Below are 24,426 nucleotides of genomic sequence, written 5' to 3' on the forward strand. Positions count from 1 at the left end.
AAAAGCAGGTTGAGAGATCCTGTGCTGGATTGTGTGAGCCACCCTTGCCTGCTAGAGCAAAAAGAAGCATAAGAGCAGCTGAACAAACGCTGCCTACTACTTGGGCGTTCAGGTACCGGATGCCATAGTGTGCATCGTACATGCGAATTAGCTTTGCGATAGCTTCAGCAGACTCGATACACCGAGTTCTACTCTGCAAGATATTTGAATAGTCTCTGAAAAAGACATTGTCCGCGACCCCTGATAAGAATGGACGGTAGGCATGAATTATACCGTGGTGATATTGAATACTAAAAATAAGTCAGTTGACAGGAATGGCCTTCGCGTCTTTGGCTGAACCCACTGCAGAAGAAGGACGTGAGGAAGATGTTTTGATTGCGGGTCATCAACATCAACCTTTAGACTAGCCGGTAAACTATCGAGCCAATTGTGCAATGCCTCGGAAGATCCGGCATTTAAATTCTGTATAGCAGAAAGTGGAACATTGTGCCTTCCATATCTATGTAGATAATTATCAGTATCAGTGCTCAGAGTCAAGGGGTTCTTCTGTCTCTGTTTCCCCCCCCCCCTTCTCCTTACTTACAAACCGTGCATAAGAGGGGTGAGTATCTCGTAGAGAATTGTTCGTTGACGGTGCACCTCCTTAGCGAAATCCGGTAACGCAATCGAACAGGTCAAACTCGCATAGCTCGTATATGGAGACCACTCTTCAGCAATATCATTACCTGTGCGATCCGCAGGCCTGGAAATGGTGACATCTCCCAAACTGATATAACCTGGACGTCCGATTGAATACTTCCACATGCTGATAGCACTTAGACCTGAATCCCGGGAGGTACACGAGGGACATAAAGACACATACCAGTCAGAGTTGTACGCACTCCAAAATACATCCCTTCGGAGATCTGCTTCTTGCTGTGTTACAAATCCTTTCTCCACGTCCCGGGAGAGATCGAGATGCAATGCTAGGTCAAACGCAAGTCGAACAGCCATACCTAGAGACCGTTAGCCTCCGGAGGTAGAGAGCGAGTTTGAACGTGGCACAGCATACCACTATAAAGCCAGCCACGTGTGTCCCTCCTGCAGCCAATCTCGTGACCAGTAAGTATGACCATTGCTTGGACTGTAGCGACAGTAGGATCGTCTAACTCAATCTCGAGTAGAGCTTTGGCCCGGTCAGCGAAGAAGTCCGAGAGCGACCGAGGAAAAGTGTCAAGGCTAGGAGAGTGCCGTGATTCGAACATAGCACCCGCGGCGCATCTAACATGCAACTGTTCAGCACATGTTGAAACTGGTGATGGGGCATATAAAAATATCTTACATCGAGTTCATGAGAGCTTCCGAAAAGTACCGTGTGTTCTGAGCCCTGTTATGCCAGGCCATTTTAGCCTTTTCAAACACAGGCCGGTTTACAATGCAGAGTATCGGATTCTGCCAAACAAAAAAGAGATTGGTGAGATGTTGCACTAGTTCAGAAGAAACAGCTTGACCTAGACCCAGCGCACTCAAACACTCTTGACCGTGATCTCGAACAGTACGGTGGATTGTCAGCTTATCGGGTTCGGGCATATGGACCAAGTTGAAGTTGGAGGTGGGGCCATGATGCCGAATCTGACCGCCTTCATGTATGTTCAGTGATCCAAACCGATCTGAGAGCTGTTCAGCAAGGCGATGTACGACTTCCGAGTCATCAGTAGGCGTTTGTGAACCAATACCAGGTGGTATTTTGGCCCATGATTCTGCCATCAATTCTGGGGACAAGAGATCTGGCATTCCTCCCCAGCTTAGCTGGATCCCAAAGCCTAGATTGCCAGGATCGTTGATGCTGGATGGTGTGTAACCCATGGGGCCGACATCTAGTGATTTACTATCCTCGACAGGGCCAATGTCCGAATCGCCCTGATTGGGATACATCGAAACGACAGAGTTGACCTTGGAGTGTTTGTGTCTTGCCGTTGGACTGTTGTCATCACCACTGTCGTCTTGAAAAGGGCTCGAGTCCAGTAGTTGTGTGCCTGAAAGAAGTTGGCTATGTCTTCCAGCATACGACGCGGGCGGTGTGGGAATTGAGGCGTCGTAATTCTGTGGCACGGTAGGTGTTGTTTCCCTCGAAAACTTCTTTCGCCTCCTCAATAGACGAAATCGCGCCTGGCAGAGACTCTTCATGACCATTACCTCATCCTTCTTATCCATGCCAGGCGCCTCCAGTGAGTTATCTTGGATGAAGTCGCTGAGCTGGGTAACTCGTTCTGCTAGGACCTCAATCAGAGTTCGAAGTGAGAGTCTCGACTTTTGTTTCAGTATGTATAGTCATACAGGCTCTTGATTGTTGCGTTACTCACATTCTTCCGTCATATTGCCGTGCATAATGACAATCCCGGTTCCTAAGCATGCAGCTGGTGCAAGTCGGGGATAGGCCATCGCACTGTCAAGTCAGCAAGCCAGTCAATCGGGGTGAAACAAAAGCACATGAGTGAAACAAAGGATCCACGATACAGGTGGCGATGCCTGGCTTACAAACCTTTATCTTGCTGGTCCGGCAAGGTGCGCATGCAGTTGCCACGTTCTTGCGTTTAGCCTCGGAGCTCGATTTGCATAACGCCATTCTGGACTAATTGTGGGAACTGGCAAATCCTATCTTCTTGCAATAAGATATCGAGAAATATGGTGATCCTATAGGGCTAGGATAGAGAGTGGTGAACACCCGGGTGAGGTTCTCTAGAGTAATAAGGCCATTATTGAGAGGACTAGGTAGACTTACTGGTTTTAAATATAGAGCACGGTAAAATGCATTATAGACAACCACGAGGAAGATGACAGAGGCATATTGATGTACCGAGAAACACGGCTGTGCCATACGATTAAATCGGATCACGAATACGAAACCCATAAAAGCGGTTAGATAAGCGATGGATCTTTAATGGGACTAAAGGTCGGCGACTGGTGGAGCGGTTATATGCTTCCTTGCTGACCATGGCTGTGCGCTTATACGGTTATGCGGGGACAGGGATCCGGGTGTCCGCTCAGTCGCGTCATTGTAGTTTTGGTAGGATGGCTGACCAATCGTGCTCATGAGTAGCTGGTCGGCTAAGAGCACTATTGGGTGTATTCGCCTCTTACCGTAACCCTCGTATGTGACGATGGCAGACTTCGCAATGCGTTCTTCATGAGTCTTTTGCCGCATTCACACTTGGGACTACCAGGGATAGCTTTAGCAAAGCTTTGTATACCAATCTTAAAAAAATATGTTTGGCATGCCACAAAGCCCTTAGTCGCTCATTGAAGAGAATAAAGACACCGAGAAAAAGTCTAGAGGGGGTTGCAGACTTATCGATAATCTGCCAAATTTTACCCCGGCTACTCATCTCTTTTCAATGCTGATATCGTGTCACCCAATAACCGTATGTCCGTCCTCTGACGTCTCATAAATGTGAACGGGTTCATTTCAAACTACACGAAAGGGTAACAGCCGGCCTTATTTTAACAATCTCCAACGCCTTGGAGCAGAATCACCACCAAAACTACCAACATGAGCCTTGACCTTCGCAGCAACGCTTTCATCGTCAATTCCAAATCGGGAAAAGTTATCCCTCCCAGCCCCAGAATATCCAAACGAATCCATCCCAATAGAAGCCGTGCAGATGCGTGCCCAGAATCCAGGGACATATGCCTCGACAGAGATAATATGTAGGACGTCAGAGAGAACTGACTTCTGGTATTCTGCGCTTTGAGCTTCGAAGAGACGCAAACAAGGCATGCTTACAACCCTCGTACCAATTCCTTCTTCTCCTAGTTTAGCAGCCGCACCAATAGCAAACTGTAGCTCGGAGCCACAAGATACAAGAGTCACGACTGGCTTGGGGTGGTCCACGATAACGTAACCTCCTTTGGATACTTTCGTGCGGCTTGTATTTGGTATTGTGATTTCAGGCGGATCTCTGGCAAGGGATATAATGACTGGTTGCCCTTGGACCTCTAGGGCTGAAGACCACGCACCGATGATCTCCTCGCCGTCGGCAGGGCGGATATAGAGTAGGTTGGGCATGGCACGATACAGGGAGTCAAGCTCCACGGGCTGATGGGTCGGCCCATTCTGCCCCTCTCCAATAGAGTCATGCGTGGCAACATGGATGACTTTGAGAGAGCTCAGCGCCCCCATCCTTACTCCAGGAGCGGCGTAAAGATAGAACATGAAGAAGGTTGCGGTAACGGGAATTATAACATTGGGAGAGTAGGCAGCTAGGCCATTCGAAATCGCGGCCATGGCATGCTCACGGATCCCATAGCGGATGACTCGGCCCTCGCGCCTTGATCCATCAAAGATTCGGTGCGAGTGGTCACCCATCTGATTGGAAGTCCACAAATCAGCGCCCCCGGCAATAATGTTAGGGATGTGGTCCATTAATTGCTGAAAAATGATTCCATTGAGAGAACGTGCAGCAGTGGGCTCCTGGGGGAACTGTATGCGTGAAAGCACGTCGCTGTAGTTCACCTCGCCCGCGATTCGGGCACGAAGAAGCGTTCCTTCCCTGGGGAAGTCTTGACAGTAACGGTCGAGCATCTCAAGCCAGAGATCTTGGCCACGATTGCCTTGATCTGCCCGCTCGTTAAAATATGCTTTGCACTCCTTGGAGACGCGGTGTGAGGCCTGGTCACTAGTCTCGGCGTACAAGGCAGCGTCTGCCTCACTGTAGGTTCCGTGGTGAGACTTGGCTGTCCCAGCGGTCGCTGTGCCGTAGCCGATTGTTGACCTGATATTGATGAATGTCGGCATGTGCTTTGTTGCTTTGCCAAGGTTGAGAGCGTTGACGATGCTCTCAACCGAGTTGTCGCCATCAAAGACGTCGATCACGTTCCAACCCATGGACCTCATCTTTGAGTTGGTATCCTCCGAGACGATCCACTCCAGGGGTCCATCGCATGTGACCTGGTTATTGTCATAGCACAAGACAAGATTGTCCAGCTTTAGATGACCTGCAACTGCCATGGCCTCCATCGCCACGCCCTCTTGGAGACATCCATCACCAGTTGAGCAGTATACTCGGGATTGTATGATGTCGTATCCCGGCTTGTTAAATGTCGCTGCCAGATGCTTGGATGCGATGGCCAGACCAACGGCGTTGGCAATTCCTTGTCCAAGAGGGCCCGTCGTTACTTCAACCCCAGGTACCTCGATTTCCGGGTGCCCATGACAGATGGTAGATTTCCATGTACCTGTCTTGTGGTCAAAGGCCTTTGGATCTGCGTACATCTTGAGCTCGTCAAGGGTCATGTGTGGGTACCCTGCGACATGGAGCATGACGTATAGGAAGATTGCTGCGTGTCCGTTTGATAGAACGAATCTATCCCGGTCGAACCATGCGGGATTCTTCGTGCTGAATCGAAGCGTGTGGCGCCAAAGGGCGACGCCCAGCGGCGCCATGCCAATTGCTGAGCCACCATGGCCGCCCCCGTTTTGTCGACAGCAGTCAATAACCAGCTTCCTGATGTCGCGAACAGCGATATCGTCGGCCGTAAGGTTTCTGGAATTGCCCGGTACCATGTTTGTTGCAGTCATCATGATTTGATAAGAAAGATAAGAAGCGTTTGAGTGCACTCTAGTGTTAAACCTGCGTCAATGTTTGCTTGATATTGTGGTGCCCTTTATGGGGGAAGGGGGTGCGACCGAGCTATGCAATACTTACAGCGCAACCTTGTTACCGGCTAAATGGGTATGGTATGTAGCTGATGGCGATGGGGTAGTGGATGCAGGCCATACAGCCTTTATGTTTTGCAGACTGCCCACAGCCTCGACCGCAACAGCAAGTTGAAGGATCCAGGCTTTATGCAGATAATGCAACTCAGTCTCCAAGTGGTCAGTATCTTGCCTCCTGGAGCACTTTTACATTCATAACAGCTATAACTAACATATCCTATTTCTGAACCTCATCTCTCCCGACAATCCCATAGGCAGGTGCTACGGAAATAAGATTGCAATCACCGTTACTCAATAGCATCGATCGGCATTGGGTCTTGCGCTACGAAACCACCAATACTCCGACTCTCTCTACGGCATGGCTTCCCATCAAGAGCCAAGGTTAATTATCATCGGCTGCGGTATTGCAGGCATTGCCCTCGCAGCCGGCCTTAGAACACGACTTAACTATCAAAACTTCACCATCTACGAAAGAGAGGTCGCGTTGGGAGGTACCTGGCACCTAAACACTTATCCAGGTGTAGGATGCGATGTCGACTCGCATCTCTATTCCTTCTCTTTTAACCCAAACCCGGACTGGTCTAAGCGGTTCGCCGAGCAAGGTGAAATCCTGCAATACCTCAATGACACCGTGGACAAGTTCGGGATTCGGCCCCACGTGCGTCTCCAGATGGAGGTGGACTCGGCTGAATGGATTGAGGAACGCTCGGTATGGCGTGTGAATCTCGTCGACTTGGCAACGGGCCACAAATTCTTTCGAGAGGCCGAGATGCTTGTGTCTTGCGTGGGCACTATATCCGTACCAAAAGACTGCACCATCCCAGGCCACGACAATTTTAAAGGCCAGATTTGGCATTCGGCACGATGGAATCATGAATTTGACATGGCGGGCAAAACCGTCGCGGTGGTTGGTAACGGGTGCTCGGGGGCCCAGCTCATGCCCTACGTCGTCAAAACAGCAGCACACGTCGTCCAATTTCAACGGTCAGCACAGTGGATTAATGAACGACCAAACCGCAAATTTACACCTTTTGAGAAGTGGTGCTTCCGCTATCTTCCTCTTTACCACAGACTGTACCGCTTTTACCTGTGGAAGGCAACCGACAGTCTCCACGATTTGTACCTTGGCAACAGTCCCACCGCAGCTCGCAAACGGGCCGTTCAGACCAGGGAGGCTGAGAAGTATATGCGCCGAGTCGCCCCAGCCAAGTTTCATGATCTCCTCATCCCCGACTTTCCCCTGGGCTGCAAACGCCGCATCTTCGACCCCGACTATCTCGAGTGCTTACATAGCCCAAATGTTGAGCTCACGGATGAATCTATCGTCGAATTTACGGAAACAGGCCTCCAAACCACCAAGAGGCACCTAGAGTTTGACGCAGTGATCCTCAGCACAGGCTTCAAGATTCAAGAGTTTCTGACACCCATGGAGATCAAAGGCAGGAGTGGAAAGACGATCAATGAACACTGGAAGGAAACTCGTGGTGCTCAGGCTTATCGCGCGACTTTTGTCTCAGGGTTTCCAAATTTCGGGATTGTATTTGGACCTAACGCATTTCCTGCGCACAACTCATGTATCTTCTCCAACGAGACGCAGGCTGAATATGTCATCAAGACGCTCGTGGCCCCGATCGTCAAGCATCACTTTGATGTAATTGACGTCAAGGAGGCCGCCGAGACAAGGGACGCTAACTTTGTGCAAGAGAAGCTCAAGGGCATGGTCTGGAGCTCTGGCTGTGCTAACTGGAATCTTGACGCCGCAGGGCGTAACACGACCAACTATCATGACCCGACATGGAAGTTCTGGTGGCAGCTCTATTGGCCCATTTGGAAGGATTTCAATATCTACGGTGGAAACGGAAGTCTTCCCATCAGTCCATTCTCGAAATTGGCTTTCTGGGGTGTCATGGCTGGAGCCTTGGTCTCTTCTCTTGCACTGGGCTTGAGTGATAGCTTTTCGGGCAAGTAGATACGGAGCCGTTGGTTACATGTAGCAGTCCAGCTTGAGCGGCATGTATCTTTAGGATGAGGAAATAGAGATTGCCAGTCGTATTGGCTTATATTATATTATATTAAAGGTGTCGATGTGATAAATCTATGGTCGCCGGTCTGACCACATTGACGCATTATAGCATACTACGGGATTAAATAAGCTAATTATATAACTCTTCTTTTTATTAAAGAGAGGGTATTATAATTTATAATTATATTATTAGGATAATTATCTTATACTTTTAAAGTTATTTTTAAAGTAAATAATTACTCAATTAATTTAAATATAATATATATAATAAATAAGTAAGCTAAATAAATAAATAAATTAAAAATCTTAACTTTTAAGATAAGATTTAAAATAAAAATATAATAAAATATTTAATTAATTAAATTAAATTATTATTATTTTTCCTTAAATAGCTTAATAATAATTTAATATATTTTTTTATTATAACTAGTCTTGTTATATATTTTATAATAGCTTTTTTTTAATTATATTAATTTATTTTAATTTATTATTTTTTAATAATTTAGCTTATACTTATATATTAATATTTATTTAATTAATTATTTTTTTTTTATTTATAATATTTTATTTTTTATTTTATAAATAAGTTTTTTTAATTTTATATTATTTATTAAGGGCTTTATTTAATTATTAAAGGTTTTTAACCTTAGATTTTAATAAGATTATTATATATATTATTACTTTTATCACTTTTATTAATAACTTTAAAGCCTTAAAAATAGATTTTAAATATTTGTTTTAATGCTTTTTAATTTATTTTTTAAGGTATTTAAACTAAGAGCTAGCTTTAAGAGCTATCCTTAGGGTCTTTAAGACCTAAGAGTTAGGCTAATTAATTTCCTTTTTAAGAAGTATTAAGGTTTATAAATATATATTAAGCTTTAATATAATACTTTTAAGATCTAAAGAAATAAATTTAATTTCTTTAAAACTTCTCTTAATATTATTTATTATTATAATAACTTAATAAATAATATTAAAAGCTAAAAAAAAACTTAGTTTTTAAAATATAAATAATAAAATATTTAATTAGTTATTTAATTTTTTAATTATATATTTTTTTTTAATACTTTAAAGTATTTAATATTAAGAAACTAAAATAAATAATATAAATAAAATAATAATATATATATATAATAAATATATTAGATAAATAAATATATTAAGAATTTCTTAATTTTTATTTTTTTATTTAATTAATTAATTCTTAATTATTTAATATATTATTTAGTAATAATAAAGCTGGATTATGTTATATATTTTAAGCTTTTTAAAATAACCTAAGTTTAAACCTTTAATTAATTATAAGAGTTTACTAAGTTAGTTATTATACCTTATATTATTACTAATATAATATTTAATCTTAATATAATTATATTTTATATTTATATAAATTATTATTTATAAAAAAAGAGATTTTTATTTATTATATTTTTAATTTAAATTTATATAGATTTCTCCCTTAGTTATATAATATTAAAGAAATTACTAATTAATTACTTATTAATTATAATATATTACTAATTAATATATATTAAGTTTTTAACTTTATTAAGTAATACTTAGAACTTAAAATATGTGTTTTTTTAAAAATATAATTACTAGAGCGCTAAATATAAAAATCTAATTATCATTTTTAACTTATTTATACTTATAGTAAATATAATTATAAAGAATAATATCTAATTAAATAATTTATATAATTTTAATAAAATTAACTTTTTTATAGGTATAATTATAAGTAAAATAATTATTAGAAGTTTAGAGAGGTATTTAAAGCTAAAATTAATATAGTTTAAAAACTAAAAATAAATTATAATTATTTAAATAATTAATATAAAAGGCTAAATAATCTAGCTATTTATTATTAATATAAAATAATATTACCTTACTAATTAATACTAAGATAATAACCTCTTAAGTAATTAAGCTATTATAATAACTTAAAATAACTAGACTTATAATAATATTAATCTTAAATAGCTTAAGTATTTTAATTAATATATAACCAAATAATTAAATAATTATTATTACTTTTTAATTTTAATAGCTATAAAAATTATTAATATATTAAATTTAAGAAATATTATAAAAGAAAATTATTTAATTTTATATATTATTTTATTTTTTTTATTTACTTTAATTTCTTAATATTTAATACTTTAATACATTAAAATAAACTTATAATTAAAAAATATAATATTTAATTAAATATTTTATAATTTATATTTTAAAAATTAAGTTTTTTTAAATTTTTAATATTATATATAAGTTTATAATAATAAAAAGAAATATATATAAAATTATATTATTAAGGGCTAAGATTAAAGACTTTTAAAAAATATATAAAATATTAAATTAATAATAAAAAATAAAAAAAAAATTAAATTATAAAAAAAATAATAGTAATAAAAAAACTAAATAATTAAGTAAATAAATATTAATATATAAATAATAATTAAATTAATAAGATATAAGAATTAAAAAAAATATTAATATAGTTAAGAGGTTAATATTATAATATTTATAATTAACGTAGTTATAATATAAGGATTTATTAAGTAATAATTAATATATTTAAGAAAAAATATAATAAATAATTTTAGTTAATTAAATAATTTATAGTATTTTTATTAAAATCTTTATTAAAATAACGAATATTTTTAATATATTTATGTATTTAATATATTTATTATATACATATATTATATAAAATATAATAATTTTATTTTTTTATAATATTTTTTAAATTTAATTAAAAAAAACTTTTATATATATTAAGAATTAAAAAATAATAATTATTATTTAATTAAATAATTATATATTCATTAAAATACTTAAGCTATTTAAGACTTATATTATTATAAATTTAATTATTATAAAAGTTATAATAATAGCTTAATTACCTAAGAGCTTACTTTTTTTATATTAATTAATAAAATAATATTAGCTTATAATTATAAGAAATAGCTAGATTATTTATTTTCTTATATTAACTACTTAAATAGTTATAGCTTATTTTTAATTTCTATACTAAATTAATTTTAGCTTTTTATACTTCTTTATACCTATAATAACTATTTTACTTATAATTATACTTATTATAAAGTTAATCTTATTAAAGTTATAAATAATACTAAAAATAATATTCTATTTTATAATTATAACATATATAATAAGTAAGTATTATAGTTATATAAGTATTATACTTTTATTTTACTTCTTAAAACTAGGTTTTTTAAAAAAAATTCTAAAGAATTTAAGCTAAGCCTAAAATAGCTAAAAATAAGCATTTGGATATATTACTAAATAAAGTACTAATAGAAATTTTTCTAAGTTTTTTAAAAAAATTCCTTATAAGATAGTTTAGAAAAAAGCTTATGTATATTATATAAAAAGCTATTTTACTATAAAGGAGTTTTTTTAAAAGTCTATAAAATTATATATATTTTATTTACTAGCTAGATAGATAAGAATGCCTCTTTTAAGTCTTTACTATTTTTAATATAAATTTTATTAAATTTAAAAAATCTTAATTTTAGTATATAATATGGCTATAATACTTACTTGTTTATAATACTTATTATATATATATGTTATTTATTATAAATATAAACTAATTATAAATAATAATTAGGTCTTTATATTTAACCTTTTAATAATAATATTTATAAAAGAAATAAGTCTTAAGGTTTAAATATTACTTAATAATATTAATAGCTTATTACTTATTTATAATAATTATATATTTCCTAAGCGATAAACCAGTCAGACTAGGTTTATATTAGCAGAGAGTACTAGGCATAGTCTAAGTAATAAGGTATAAGTTATATCTAATAATATACTTAAAGGTATTAAGTATAACTAAGTTATATTAATAGCTAAGGTAATTACTATATAAGAAAGTATAATATATATATCTTATATACTTAGGGTATTAGCCCTAATTACTTTATTTATTTATCTTAATTATAATAATTATATAAGTAATTATAATAATTAAAGAGGTAATTATTATAATTACTTAGTATTAAAAGTAATTACTTATTAATTAGCTAGTAAGGTAATAGGTCCTGCTATATATATAATAAGTATATATTAAGCTATAATATAATATCTCCCCTCTATTAGTCTTATCCTTAAGGCCTCTAAAGTTAGCTATTTCTAAATTTCCCTTAGTTTATTGTAAAAGACTGAAAAATAAAGACTATAAAGTCTGAAAATAGTATAGGGTAGGTAACTAAAATAGGAGGAGAATAGGCAGTGGAATCAGTCCTTATAAATAGCTGATTGGCTAGATAAGGTATTATAGAGTAATAAGAGTGGGGAAAATAATAGATAAGGTTATAAAGGAGAAGGCCAGCTTCTTATAGGTAGTCTTATTGGTTGAATTGGTTGAAGATCTAGGAAGCTATTTCTAAGAGAGGGTTTATAGCTTATATAGCTAATTGATCGGAATCTATTAGCCCGATTCGGATAAAAGTTATACCGTCGGATAGCTCTAATTCCGGGCTTTAAAACCCTATTAGTTTTGCTAGAAACGGATAACTAGAAGCCGAGCTATAGTTAGAAGAAGCTGAAACCCTTAAAGGTTTTAAACTAAGAGATTTAAAACCAGATAGGAAATACCCTATAGAAAGGCATGGCTTTACCGGCTTTATCGGACTCTATAAGAGCCCTAAGTCCGAAGTCACGTGACCCTTCCTAAAAGGGTAATATTGCCTAAAAGGGGCATTATTGTAACTCCTTAATATCTTCCTTATCTAAGTATATAAAGCTTAGGTAAGCAAGCTGTAAGATAGCGCAAAAGCTATACTATAGGGTAATAGAATCCTAGGCTTATATCTTATAAGCCTATTTTTCTAGAATTATATTTATAAAAGACCTTTATAATAAGGACTTTTATAATTTTTTATTAGATTTTTCTATATATTATTTAAACTATTAATTATTAATTTTAATAGCTATATTAATATAATCTTAAAGATTATTAGGTTTTTCTATCTTATAGAGTTTATTTTTAATCTTATCTTTAAGTCCTTTAGAGAATATAATCTAAAAGGCGCTTATTCCCTAGTTAAGAAATAAAATAATTTATATAAACTTAGCTATATAAGTTAAAATAGCCTTTATTTATTATAAGTTCTTAAGTTTTTATATAACTTATTATTTTTTATTAATAATTTTAAAGTTTTATTTAATTATATTTTTAAAGTTTTTATATTTAATAAAAAAAATATTATATTTCTTTAGTAGGCTTATTTTTAAGAAAATTATATAACTTTAGCTTAAACTAAGTAAATATATTACTTATAAGATATCTATTAATATATAAGACCTTACTTTTAATATTAATTATCTTAATAAGAAAATATTATTAATATGCCTTAAGGGATATAAGAAATATCTTAATATAAATAACTTATTTATTAAATAGCTTTAAGTCCTTAGGCTTAATAATCTTACTAATATCCTTATAGGTAATATTAATAGTATTATATTTAAATATTAAGCTACTAAGATTATAAATCTATTATTATATTAGGTTATTTTATTAAACTTAAAATATAATAAATTAATTAATTTAATTTTATTACTTATTAATTATTTATTAATATTATTATTATTATTATTTTATAGCTTAATAAAAATATTCTTATATAATATTTATAGATATTTTTATACTTATAAGTTATTCTTAAGTAATCTTAGTATTATTATATATATTATCTAAGAGTTTATTATACTAAGTAATTAAATAATTATACTTATTTCTAAGCTTATAAACCTTATCCTTATATAAGGCTAGAATAATATATTCTTTCTTATTATTATTTATATCTATTAGGATATTAGGTTCTTTTAGCTTAATCGCGGGCTATCCCTATTAAGGGGTTATAAATAGCTTACTACGAGAGATAAAAAGAGATCTAATATTAAGCGCTATAATAATAGTATTACTTAGAGTTTATAATATATTACTAAATAAGAGCTATTAATATATAATAATTATATATTTCTTAAGAAATAAACTAATTAGACTAGGTTTATATTAATAGAGAGTATTAGGTATAGTCTAAGTAATAAGGTATAAGTTATATCTAATAATATACTTAAAGGTATTAAGTATAACTAAGTTATATTAATAGCTAAAGTAGCTATTATATAAGAAAGTATAATATATATATCTTATATACTTAGGGTATTAGCCTTAATTACTTTATTTATTTATCTTAATTATAGTAATTATATAAGTAATTATAATAATTAAGGAGGTAATTACTATAATTACCTTAGTGCTAAGAGTAATTATTTATTAATTAGCTAGTAGGGTAATAGGTCCTGCTATATATATAATGAGTATATATTAGGCTGTGATATTATTAATAAGTAATATATTATAATTAATAAATAGCTAATTTATTATTTCTTTAATATTATATAATTAGAAAGAAAACCCTTATAAATCTAAGTTAAAAATAAATTAAATAATAATTTATCCCTATAGATTAAATAACTTATATAATTTAGGAATAATATTATATTAAGACTATATGCCTTTTTGCTAGCGACCTAAGGTATTATAATATATATTATAGATCTTTATAGCTTTTTAGATACTTAATTTTAAGTTATTTTAGAAGGCTTAAAGAATAAGAAGAATATTTACTTTTTTATTTAATTAAGATATCTTAGGTAATTAAGAATTAATTAATTAATTAAGAAAAAGAAAGGTTAAGGGACTTTTAGCCTATGTACTTATCTAGCCTACTTACTTATTATATATATTAATTATATTTTAGAAAAATAATACTTTTATTAGATTAATTAAATAATATATTTAAAATATATATTTTATATTATTAAAAAACTAAGTATTATTATTATAAGCCTAAGACTAAGTATTTTACTTATTTTTATATAATACTATAAAAACAATCTTAAAAAAGACTTAAATAAAAAAAAATACTTAATAAAATTAATTATTATTTATAAATAATATTTATATTAAAATTAGGCTTTAATTTATATAAAAATAGTATAATTATAATATATAAGGCTGTTATTATAATAATATAACTATAAGCTATAATACCTCTTCTATAATAAATAATAGGGCGGCCTATTATTAGTCAGCCCTCTGGGTACATAGTGAAGTCATTATCGCTACTCAATGCTAAACCAATTCCACTCTGATAGGCTATAGGACGGGTATTGCCACCAGCCATGAAGGCCATATGGAAGCGCAGCCCAGATTTCGGGGAGAAAATAGTCAAACATGGCATGAACCATATAGCCTAGCAGCCTTGGAGCCATTAAATTAATTTAGCGTGGTATTTTCTTGACAGCAAGATGCATAAAAAGAGCCCAACAGGGCCTTTAAGATATGATGACGGGCGATATACTCTCGCGTTCACCTGCCGAATTCACAAGCTTCCTGCTCCCATACCTATTGCGAAGCGACAATCAGGCTATCGATTACTCAACCCACACGCTTCAACATGTCGAACAACCCGAATATCAGCAGTCACAATGCGGTTGTGTTACACGGCGCTCAAAAGTTGGTCGTCGAGCGTGTCGAAACGGCGGCCCCACGGCCTGACGAGGTCCAGATCGCACCGAGAGCGACAGGAATCTGCGGAACAGATCAGCACTACTATCAGAATGGACGAAATAGTATTTACGAAGTCACTGAGCCTCTTATTCTGGGACACGAGGCTGCAGGGGAGGTGGTAGCCGTTGGTTCCCAGGTAACAAACATCCGTGTTGGGGATCGTGTCACGTTGGAACCTCAGCAGGCGTGTCTGTGCTGCGAACATTGCCTCGACGGCAGGTATAATCTCTGCAGTCGGATGCGATTCAATGGATCTGCAAGCGCGAAGCCTCCAGTACAAGGGTCCCTTCAAGAACGCCTTAATCATCCTGCTAGATTGGTCTACAAGCTCCCGGATGGCGTCTCATATGAAGAGGCGGCTTTGATTGAGCCTCTGTCGGTAGCAATCCACTCAGTCCGCAAGGCGAGAATACACGCTGGACACTCGGTTCTGGTCTTTGGAGCCGGTGCAGTTGGTCTGCTCTGTGCTGCTGTGGCTAAAGCGTCGGGAGCAGCGTCAGTAGCCATGGTTGATGTCGATGAGGCCAGGCTTGAGTTTGCCAAGGACCAGAACCTTGCCGATATGACCTACGCACGCCTTCCGGGGGGCGAGGGACAGAGAGGATTGAAAGTGGATGCAGCTTTTGAATGCACCGGCGTCGAGGCATGCCTGAATGCCTGTATCGGAGCCACCACGGCCGGAGGAAGGGTGGTGGTTGTCGGGCTCGGTAGACCGATGCAGACGCTCAATCTGGGGTTGGCGGTCGTCAGGGAAGTGGAGCTACTTGGGGTCTGGAGATATGCCAACACCTTTCCGACAGCCATCAACCTGCTGGCTGCCGGCCGACTCGACCTCAAGTCTCTCGTCACGCACAGGTTCGATTTACTGGACGCCGAGAAAGGTCTGCAGCTAGTTCTAGGTAAGCCTTCGGACCTGATAAAATGTATTATTACTTCCGAGCTGTAGACAGAGTACTTAGAATTCAGACCACGCGTCCCCCAGGTTGTCGGAAGATGGATTCCATCGGGGTGGATTTCCGTCTAGCGGAAGTGTGATGCCGCGCCAACGTTATTGTGTCGGGTTTGTTGGCCAGTTTGATTCATAAGCATGGGGCAGGCTCCCTGTGACCAATCAAACCAGGCGGCGCTACGCTGCCGATGAAAAAAATACAGTACGCAGCCAGAAGAGAACCAATCGGTTCCTGTCTAGGTTCCGTGACACTCGACAAGCCTCTGCATCCAACTGTCTGTCTGTCTGTTACCTGTTGTCTCTCGTCTGCGCATGGCGTCACCTAGTACATACTTGCACTTGCGACTGTCGAGGTTTCTTGAGGTCGGGAAAAGCATTGTCACTCAAACCAGATGACGCTCACCACACTGGACTGGGGCAGGGGGTTAATTATTGGGTTGCCCCTTCAGTGAACTACGAAACAGCAATGGATGCTTGCCTAGACCATTCCATCTTGACTCGATTAGCGTGATCTCCATGTGAGGGCAGCCCGTGCACGGCGTCAACGTGGGGAAGCGAGGAGAAGGTTCTTCAGCTCGTACTCAACTTATCATGCTCATCGGTCATATCCTGCACACTCAGCATTGCTTACCCCCGAATCCTTTGCTGTATACCCGTTGCCTTGCCCATTCCCGTACCCTTTCTCTAATGGGCACTGCTGCAAAACCTGCCTCTGTCCGCTGCCGAGCAGCCAAGGCTTGCAAAGCCTGCCATGACCGTCGGGTCAAGTGTGACGCAGTCGCGCGAGGCACGCCTTGCACGCGGTGTGAGCAGTTTGGTATCTCCCCTTGCAACCTCATCAAATCGAAAAGAGGGACCTACCCTAGGAACAAATCGCGACCCGACAAAGCCAGGCAACAGCCCCTTGCCCCTGTGTCCGAGGACGAGGGCGAGGGCGAACCTGTGAGCGCCGGTGTTATCACAGCAGAAGCGAGCCGAGCACGGGAAGGGGAAGGTCGGCAACCAGCAACAGACGCCTCCCAGTTGGCGCAAGCGCTGGAAAATGATATCGTGGCCCCCCAGGAACCCGAGTCTGCGGCACAAGATACTATGGACATGGACCGTCAACTTCGAGACACCCGTCACAATTCCATGCAGGCAGTATCGGAAGTGCTGGCTCAATCGCCTACATGCCGTTCTGACGTTGCGGATCCGAATAATGCCGCTCGGTCTGCCATGCCTGACCCGTCCCCCCGTCGCCTTTCTCTCCACGAGGCTGCAGGCCAGAATCTCTCGTCACCGGGCTCTGACGTGTCTCACTCGACCACCTCGTCGTACCGCGAGATTAGTTGGCCCGCCATGTTCGATCACTTCCTCGACACCCGCCGGCGAGACCGAGAGAGGCTTATTGACAAATGCTCCATCACTTACCTGGGCGAGTCTTTCCCCTTGGCCATGGTACTGGAGGATCTGGAGGAGGGTGGTACCATCAAGTTGCACTACCCTGGGCCCCCTGTGCCCGAGCCAGCGTCCCAGCGCGATCAACTTCCTGCTGAGCAGCACCCAGCTCACATGAATGATGACGAGATCCGCAGTCTCACGACAAAGGGTGCTTTTGAGTATCCCCAGGCTGAGATCTTGGACGGCTTGATGACAGTGTTTCTGGATCGAGTCTACCCATTGTATCCTATCGTCAATCGACTCGAGTTCCTCAATCAAGTCGGCAGCAAGACGACGCCATGGCTCTTGTTGCACGCTGTCTGTTTCATCGCATCAACCTTCAGCCCAATATCTATACTGCATCAAGCCAGGTTCGACAGCCGTAAACAGGCGCGCTATCATTACTATAGCAGAGCCAAGGCACTCTTCGATGCGGGCTATGAGGTCAACAAGATTGTGACGCTGCAAAGCACCATCCTACTTGCATTCTGGGCTGGGGGACCAAACAACTTTTGGAACTGCTACAGCTGGAACAGCACCAGCGTCACTATTGCCGAAGGCCTTGGACTTCACCGTTCCATGGCCAATGCCAATATCAACCCTCAAGATCGTAGCCTTTTACGTCGCTTGTGGTGGACCCTTGTCATTCGCGATGCCTCTTGCGGCGCCCTCTTTGGACGACCCTTTCGGATCAACATGGAGTTCTGCGATACCGAGATGCTGACCATGGACGACTTCAAAACCGACTCTGGGAGCCTCGAATTTGCTGACAATCCCCTCAAGCCAACCTACGGTCTGTATCAGATACACGTGGCCAGGCTATCCATCATTCTACGCAGCATCATTGCTTCACGCTTCGCCCAGCGCAATGAGGTACAACCTGACCTCATGAACCAGCTACAGTGCTGGCTACGGGAGCTGCCAGCCAGTTTGCGGTGGGACGACGCTGCCCACACAACAAATGTCTTCTCGTGGTGTCTCTCGATCCTTTACGATCATCATGTCATTCTCTGCACTCTGGGCCACCTATCGTCAGGTAGCCACCGTCTGGACCCTGGGAGCTCGGCCCCATTCCACGGCCGCTCTGGCTCAGTCTCCAGTGTCTCGCCCTGGGCGTTGAGGGAAGGCAAGGGCTGCGCATCTACCATTGATTCCGCAGCGCAGCGGATTCTTACGCTTGCTTGTGGCATCGTTCGAAGATCGGCAACCCTCACCTTGCCGCACGAGGCATATCCCGGCCTGTTTCTGGCTGAAGTCGTATTTTATACGCAGATGAAGAGCAGTAGTCCTTCTCGGGCCCAGCTAGGGCAATCATCGATGATGATGTGCCAAATGGCATGGCACAACATCAGTGACGCTTGGGATTCGACGCCCTGGGTGATGAGACTCTTTGACAACCTCGTCTCCAACACGCAAAACGATGTGCAGGGTCCGCCGCTCAATGGCGATGGCCAGTCCGCTGACCCCAATCCCGCCGAGATTCACGCCGGTTCAAGAATACCGGGATTGGCTCTGGTGGCTGGTATGCCTGATGACATCATCCCAGACATACAAGACATGGACACAGGCTTCATGGAAGACTCCTGGCATACCCACCCAATGCTGTCGTCCTTCCTGGAAACCAACTTGAATTGGGGAGACGCTAATATGGGGCCTACTTTTCTTGACCCAGGCATGGTTGACCAACAACAGGTGTGATCCATCAAACGCACTACAGCGAATGCGGCTTAGGCCGTTTTACCCTGAGGCGTTCGGTTACATGCTCAAAGCAGTAGGCTATGTGATATGGATGCTTGCTGTCTCCAAGGGTATAGGCTTAGTGGGACTGTGATGGAATGGAGCGTATCACCAGCCGACGCAGTTTGGCAACGAATTTCGGTATTGTGTTCTCGTAATAGGTATACCGGATACTGAGTTCCTGGTCTTGAATTGATAGATTTCTGACCACAGGAAGCTCTACGAATATGACAGACACTTGCTGAGAGTGGTCGAAACTTGTGACACTTTGGCCAGTGATGGCTCAGTTGGATAAAGTTCGATAGTATGCAGCGTTGCATCGTTAAGGCGCTGCTGATGTGTCAAAACTGTGTTGGTGTTGTGGCTGGTCTCACTGCCTGTGGCACGAGAAGTTCATCTAACATCCACAATGACTTAACTGGAGCAAAACACGGCGTCTGCATCGATCTTTCCCAAAAGAAAAAAGAAAAAAACAAGACAGACCACCACTGGTTTCTAAGATAACAGAGACAACGAAAAACATCGGTGCGGGGGCCGTCATTTGCTATCGGCTATGACAGCCCATGCCGTGACTATTAGCCAGGTGTGGTGTTGAGCTCAGCAGATTATCTATCTGCATCCATCCCTGCTCCATGTCAATATGTTCACGGGGTCGCAGACTGGACTTGAGGATCACGCCGGCATCGTCCCGCTGAATTCAAAGTGAACCGACCGACCTCGTACTCATTTTTTATTCGTTATCCAGATCTAAAAGGGGCTGCTCAGCAATGCCTCAATTCACCACCGAAGTAGTAATATTGTACCCCCATTATTCACAGCGTATCTCTCCTCAGTCTTTTGTCTTATGCCTGCCGAGCAGCATCATTGTGCATACCTGCGAGTAGTCTAAAGCTTCTCAGTGTCCTGCCTGGGCCTCCTCGCCGCCCGCTCATATTGATTCGGCCACTTGACTCTCACGCCAAGCTCATTGGCGACATTCAGAACCCACTGAGGGTCCCTAAGGAATTGCCTCGCAGCCAATATCAGCTCGGCCTGTGCAACTCCGTGGTCGCCATCCACCTCTACTGTGCCGTCGCCATTGCATTCAACCGGCTTCCCTTCCTCAACAAGCGAGCGTGCCATTTCTGCTTCGGTAATCTTGCCGACTGCCGCAATCTGAAGCTGCAGCCCTTCAGCACGAACGGCAGCGCGGATGGATCCTGCGAGGTCGGTCTGGTATCGGTTGTGGGATGGGATGCGAGAAAGGGGTGTATTGCCTGCCGAAGACACGTCCAGCACATCGATGCCCAGACCTGGTAGTAGCTTGGCGAGACGGATCGACTCTTCGAGGTTCCAGGACGGCTGTTCGCTATGATCCATCCATTCTGTGGCCGAGATGCGCAGCCACAGCGGCATCGACTCGGGGATTACAGCCCGAACAGCTTGTATGGTTTCTACGAGGAAACGAGTGCGGTTTTCAAAGGAGCCACCGTATTGATCGGTCCGGATGTTGGAGATGGGTGACAGGAAATTGTTGTGCAGGTAACCGTGCGCGCCGTGGAGCTCAATGACATCGAACCCAGCCTTGACCGCCCTCGATGCGGAAGCAGCAAACTTCTGCACCAAGTTCTTGATCTCCTCGACCGAGAGCTCCTTGGGAGGAGCGTGGTCATCTGCGTAGGGAAGGGGACTAGCCCCCACAACATCTGTTGGCCAACCGCCGATAGACTCATCAGCCAGAGGTTTGGCAGTTGTACCCCCTAACCAGGGGGCAATGGTGCTCGCCTTGCGTCCGGCGTGACCTATCTGGATACCTGCCAGACTGCCCTGGCTGTGGACAACATCCACGATTCTTGTTAGTGGCGCAATTTGCGAATCCTGCCAGAGCCCTGAATCCTCAGGTGAAATGCGACCCCTTGGCTCGACAGCAGTTGCCTCCACCATTACGGTCCCAGCGCCACCGAGTGCGAATTGACCAAGGTGCGCGATATGCCAGTCTGACAGATGTCCATCGGAGGCTGAGTAGGTGCACATGGGCGACACGACAAAACGGTTGTGGGCTACCACGCCACGGGTCGTCAGGGGCTTAAAAAGCGTGGGTGCTGAGCTGGGGCTCAGAGGAGTGCCCGCTGGCGGAGACTGGGCCGGCGTGAAGAAAGGAACGCCCTTTGCGGCGACGTTAACCAACTTGGACGACATGATTGGCGCGATTGTGATGGTGCGTCAGAGTTGAAACTTTTAACAAGAGAGGAATGAAATGAATGACGAGTCTTCGATCGGCGAGAGAATGGCGGTGGAAAACGGCACGAACAAACTTTGTACTTGTGCTAGGTTAAGTCTATTCTTAACAGCAAGAGGCCTCATTACGGGTTGTTTGTTTTATACAATTGTGAAACCAGGAGTGGAGTTCGAATGTTGTCATTCAAAAGTTTCCGTGCCCGATGAAGCAAATTTTCGGTTATTAGAGTCTCCCCAAGACACATCTAGTATCGCAGCTTCTCTTCTCTCACAACGCCCCCACAAATGGCAAGATCCTGTCATTTCAGTTTGTTAATCACAGACATGTGGGTGGAGGGGAGGGGAGCAGAGCGCAGCGGCTATAAGAGTTGGCACGTACTGTAAGGGGATGAAAGGCTATTTGCTAACGATTAGACAAGTATAAACCGCCGACCTCTGATAAATAACTTACTTAATCAAGAGACTAACTTAAAAACAGTATAGTGCGGCCTTGGCATAGGTAGTTGTTGTGAAGCACTTTACTGGCAATTCCGTCCCGTACGCCTTTTGATCGTCATCCTTGCCCGTACTACCCGTGTGTCTGGTGTGTTGGAAAGGCGGTGGCCGAGTCCTTGCGCGGCTATATGCCTGTAGCCACAAAGCACCAGTGTGTTCGGCAGCCTTGGCCGCTCTCGTTTGCTGAACTGTATTGATTTACGTTGCTTTAACCTGGGGACTAAGCTAGTGCGTGAAATCACAATTGCAGTTCCAAAGCTAATCGCCTCAAGCCAGCGCAGGACCGCTACATTTTCCTAACCTATCCCATGAGCTGTCATAAACCTCCGCTCCGTACCTCGCCCCAGTGTTAGAGGGCTAACAGATTGAGCCTAATGACGGCGTAATGATGCTATGGTCTGTTATGTTCATATGTGCAGAGTACCCCGTCAATGGGCATAGCTTGGTGTATGATAATGTATCCCTAATATGAATCGATGTGATTGACTTATGCCCCCTGTCGTGACCGCTCCGGAGGCTTATGACAGCTCATGGGATAGGACTAAAATCGCAATAAAAACACCACAAACCACACCTTCCTTTGTAATCACATTTTCTTCGCATACAAGTGTTAAGACAGTGGCTCTGTCTACACCTAGTTCCTTAACAAGTGCACAACAAATGCCCCAACCTGCGCCCTGCGCAGCTGCAAGCTGCGGCGATGGCCCCGTCAATGACGAACCCGCCTGCTGCCCCGGACCGCTTCGATCTGGGGATCCACACTCCCGCCAATCTCAATCGAGGAGCCTGTGCAGCCCTCTGGCAGAACAGCCCGGCGGCCGCCACTCCGACTCAGCCGGGTAAGGGATAGGTAATAATAGACGACGAGTTTAAACGATTTATAATAAGCTTAATTATAATATAAAAACTTATTAAATAACTATTTTATAACTTTCTATTACTTAAAATAAGAATTAAAGTATTATAATTAATATTTTAATAGCTTTAATAATATAAGCTTTATACTTAAAGCCTAAGGTCTTAATAAGCTTAAGTTAATAAGATTTATCTATATAATTATTAATAGCTTTAATATATATTAAAACTAGCTCTATTTATAATAAATAGCTTATATATTAATTAGCTAAAAAGGTTAAAATCTAACTCTTATATATAATAATTCTTCTCTTTAATATTAATCTTTTAATTACTATCTCTTTTATTTTTATTTCTTATATTTATAGCTTTTTCTTAACTTATTTAATAAGGTTAAAGCTAAATATAAAAATAAAAAAAAAATTCTTAAGATTAATTTTTATTTTATTTTTAATAAGATAATATTTATTATTAATTTATATTAAAAAGGTTTATAATACTTACCTTATTTAATAAATATAAGTTATTATAAGGCTAGCCTATAAATAAAAGTAAATTATAATGCCCTTTAGTCTCTTAGATTAGCTCTTTAAAGTCTTTTAAATTAAGAAAATTTAATAAGATATTTCTTAGGCTACTTTTTATAATAAATTATAAAATAAATAATTATTTTAAGAAATAATAAGGTTTTCTTAATTCTTTTATCTTAATTTTATATTAATTATTTATTAAAAAAGAAATTAAAGAATTATAAGATAATAACCTTAATAGCTACCTTATATTTTAATATAAATATAATAACTTATAAAAAAAACTTAATAGTTAATATTAATATTTAAATTATAAAAATAAAAATCTTTAAGATATAATTTATAATAATTATAATAATAAATATAAATTATAATTTTATTAATTAAATAAAGTTTTTTATAATTTTTATATATATTATTTTAAATTAAAAAATATTATAATATTTATTATTAAATATTATTAAAAAAAACTTAAAACTAATAATTAATTTAAGCTTAATATACTTAATAAGTAAGTAAAATAGATAAGTAAGTAAAATAAAAATCCCTTAACCTATACCTTATCTATTTAATTAATTAATTCTTAACCACCTAGTATATTATAATCTAATTATAAGGCTAGAATACTTCTTGCCCTTTAGGCCCTTTAAAATGACCTAAAATTAAAGCTCTAACGCGCTGCAACGATCTATACAGTCAATCTAATAACGCTCTAGCGTCAGCAGCAAGGCATCTAATCTTGACATAATACTATCTAGAAATCACATTAGCTATTTAATCTAGAGGAATAGATACTTATTTACTTTATTCTTAACCTAGATTCGCGAGGATTTCCCCCTTAGCTTTATAGTATAAAAGATATAGCTAATTAATTACTTATTAACCGCGATA

The 24,426-nt window shown here is 39.3% G+C and overlaps 4 protein-coding genes across 4 annotated transcripts; 2 read left to right on the forward strand and 2 right to left on the reverse strand.

The window, feature by feature from the left end:
* Nucleotides 1–579: 579 nt before the first annotated feature.
* On the reverse strand, nt 580–5,542 carry NCS54_01246900 (Transket-pyr domain-containing protein; the record flags this gene model as incomplete). The annotated part of the gene is made up of 5 exons (XM_053157702.1): nt 580–805; nt 863–995; nt 1,052–1,260; nt 1,322–2,289; nt 3,764–5,542. 5 exons carry the CDS (start codon nt 5,540–5,542, stop codon nt 580–582), a joined length of 3,315 nt encoding a protein of 1,104 aa, XP_053013677.1.
* A 511-nt stretch (nt 5,543–6,053) lies between these two features.
* On the forward strand, nt 6,054–7,664 carry NCS54_01247000 (Hypothetical protein; the record flags this gene model as incomplete). The annotated part of the gene is made up of 1 exon (XM_053157703.1): nt 6,054–7,664. The coding sequence occupies one exon, from the start codon at nt 6,054–6,056 to the stop codon at nt 7,662–7,664; it is 1,611 nt and encodes a 536-aa protein (XP_053013678.1).
* Nucleotides 7,665–15,220: 7,556 nt separating this feature from the next.
* Nucleotides 15,221–19,399, forward strand: NCS54_01247100 (Hypothetical protein; the record flags this gene model as incomplete). Its single annotated transcript, XM_053157704.1, has 2 exons — nt 15,221–16,232; nt 17,172–19,399. 2 exons carry the CDS (start codon nt 15,221–15,223, stop codon nt 19,397–19,399), a joined length of 3,240 nt encoding a protein of 1,079 aa, XP_053013679.1.
* A 924-nt stretch (nt 19,400–20,323) lies between these two features.
* NCS54_01247200 (Putative NADPH dehydrogenase C23G7.10c) lies at nt 20,324–21,616 on the reverse strand (the record flags this gene model as incomplete). The annotated part of the gene is made up of 1 exon (XM_053157705.1): nt 20,324–21,616. The coding sequence occupies one exon, from the start codon at nt 21,614–21,616 to the stop codon at nt 20,324–20,326; it is 1,293 nt and encodes a 430-aa protein (XP_053013680.1).
* Nucleotides 21,617–24,426: the final 2,810 nt, after the last annotated feature.

Source organism: Fusarium falciforme, chromosome 10 (genome assembly GCF_026873545.1).
Source record: "Fusarium falciforme chromosome 10, complete sequence".
Taxonomy (NCBI): Eukaryota; Fungi; Ascomycota; class Sordariomycetes; order Hypocreales; family Nectriaceae; genus Fusarium; species Fusarium falciforme.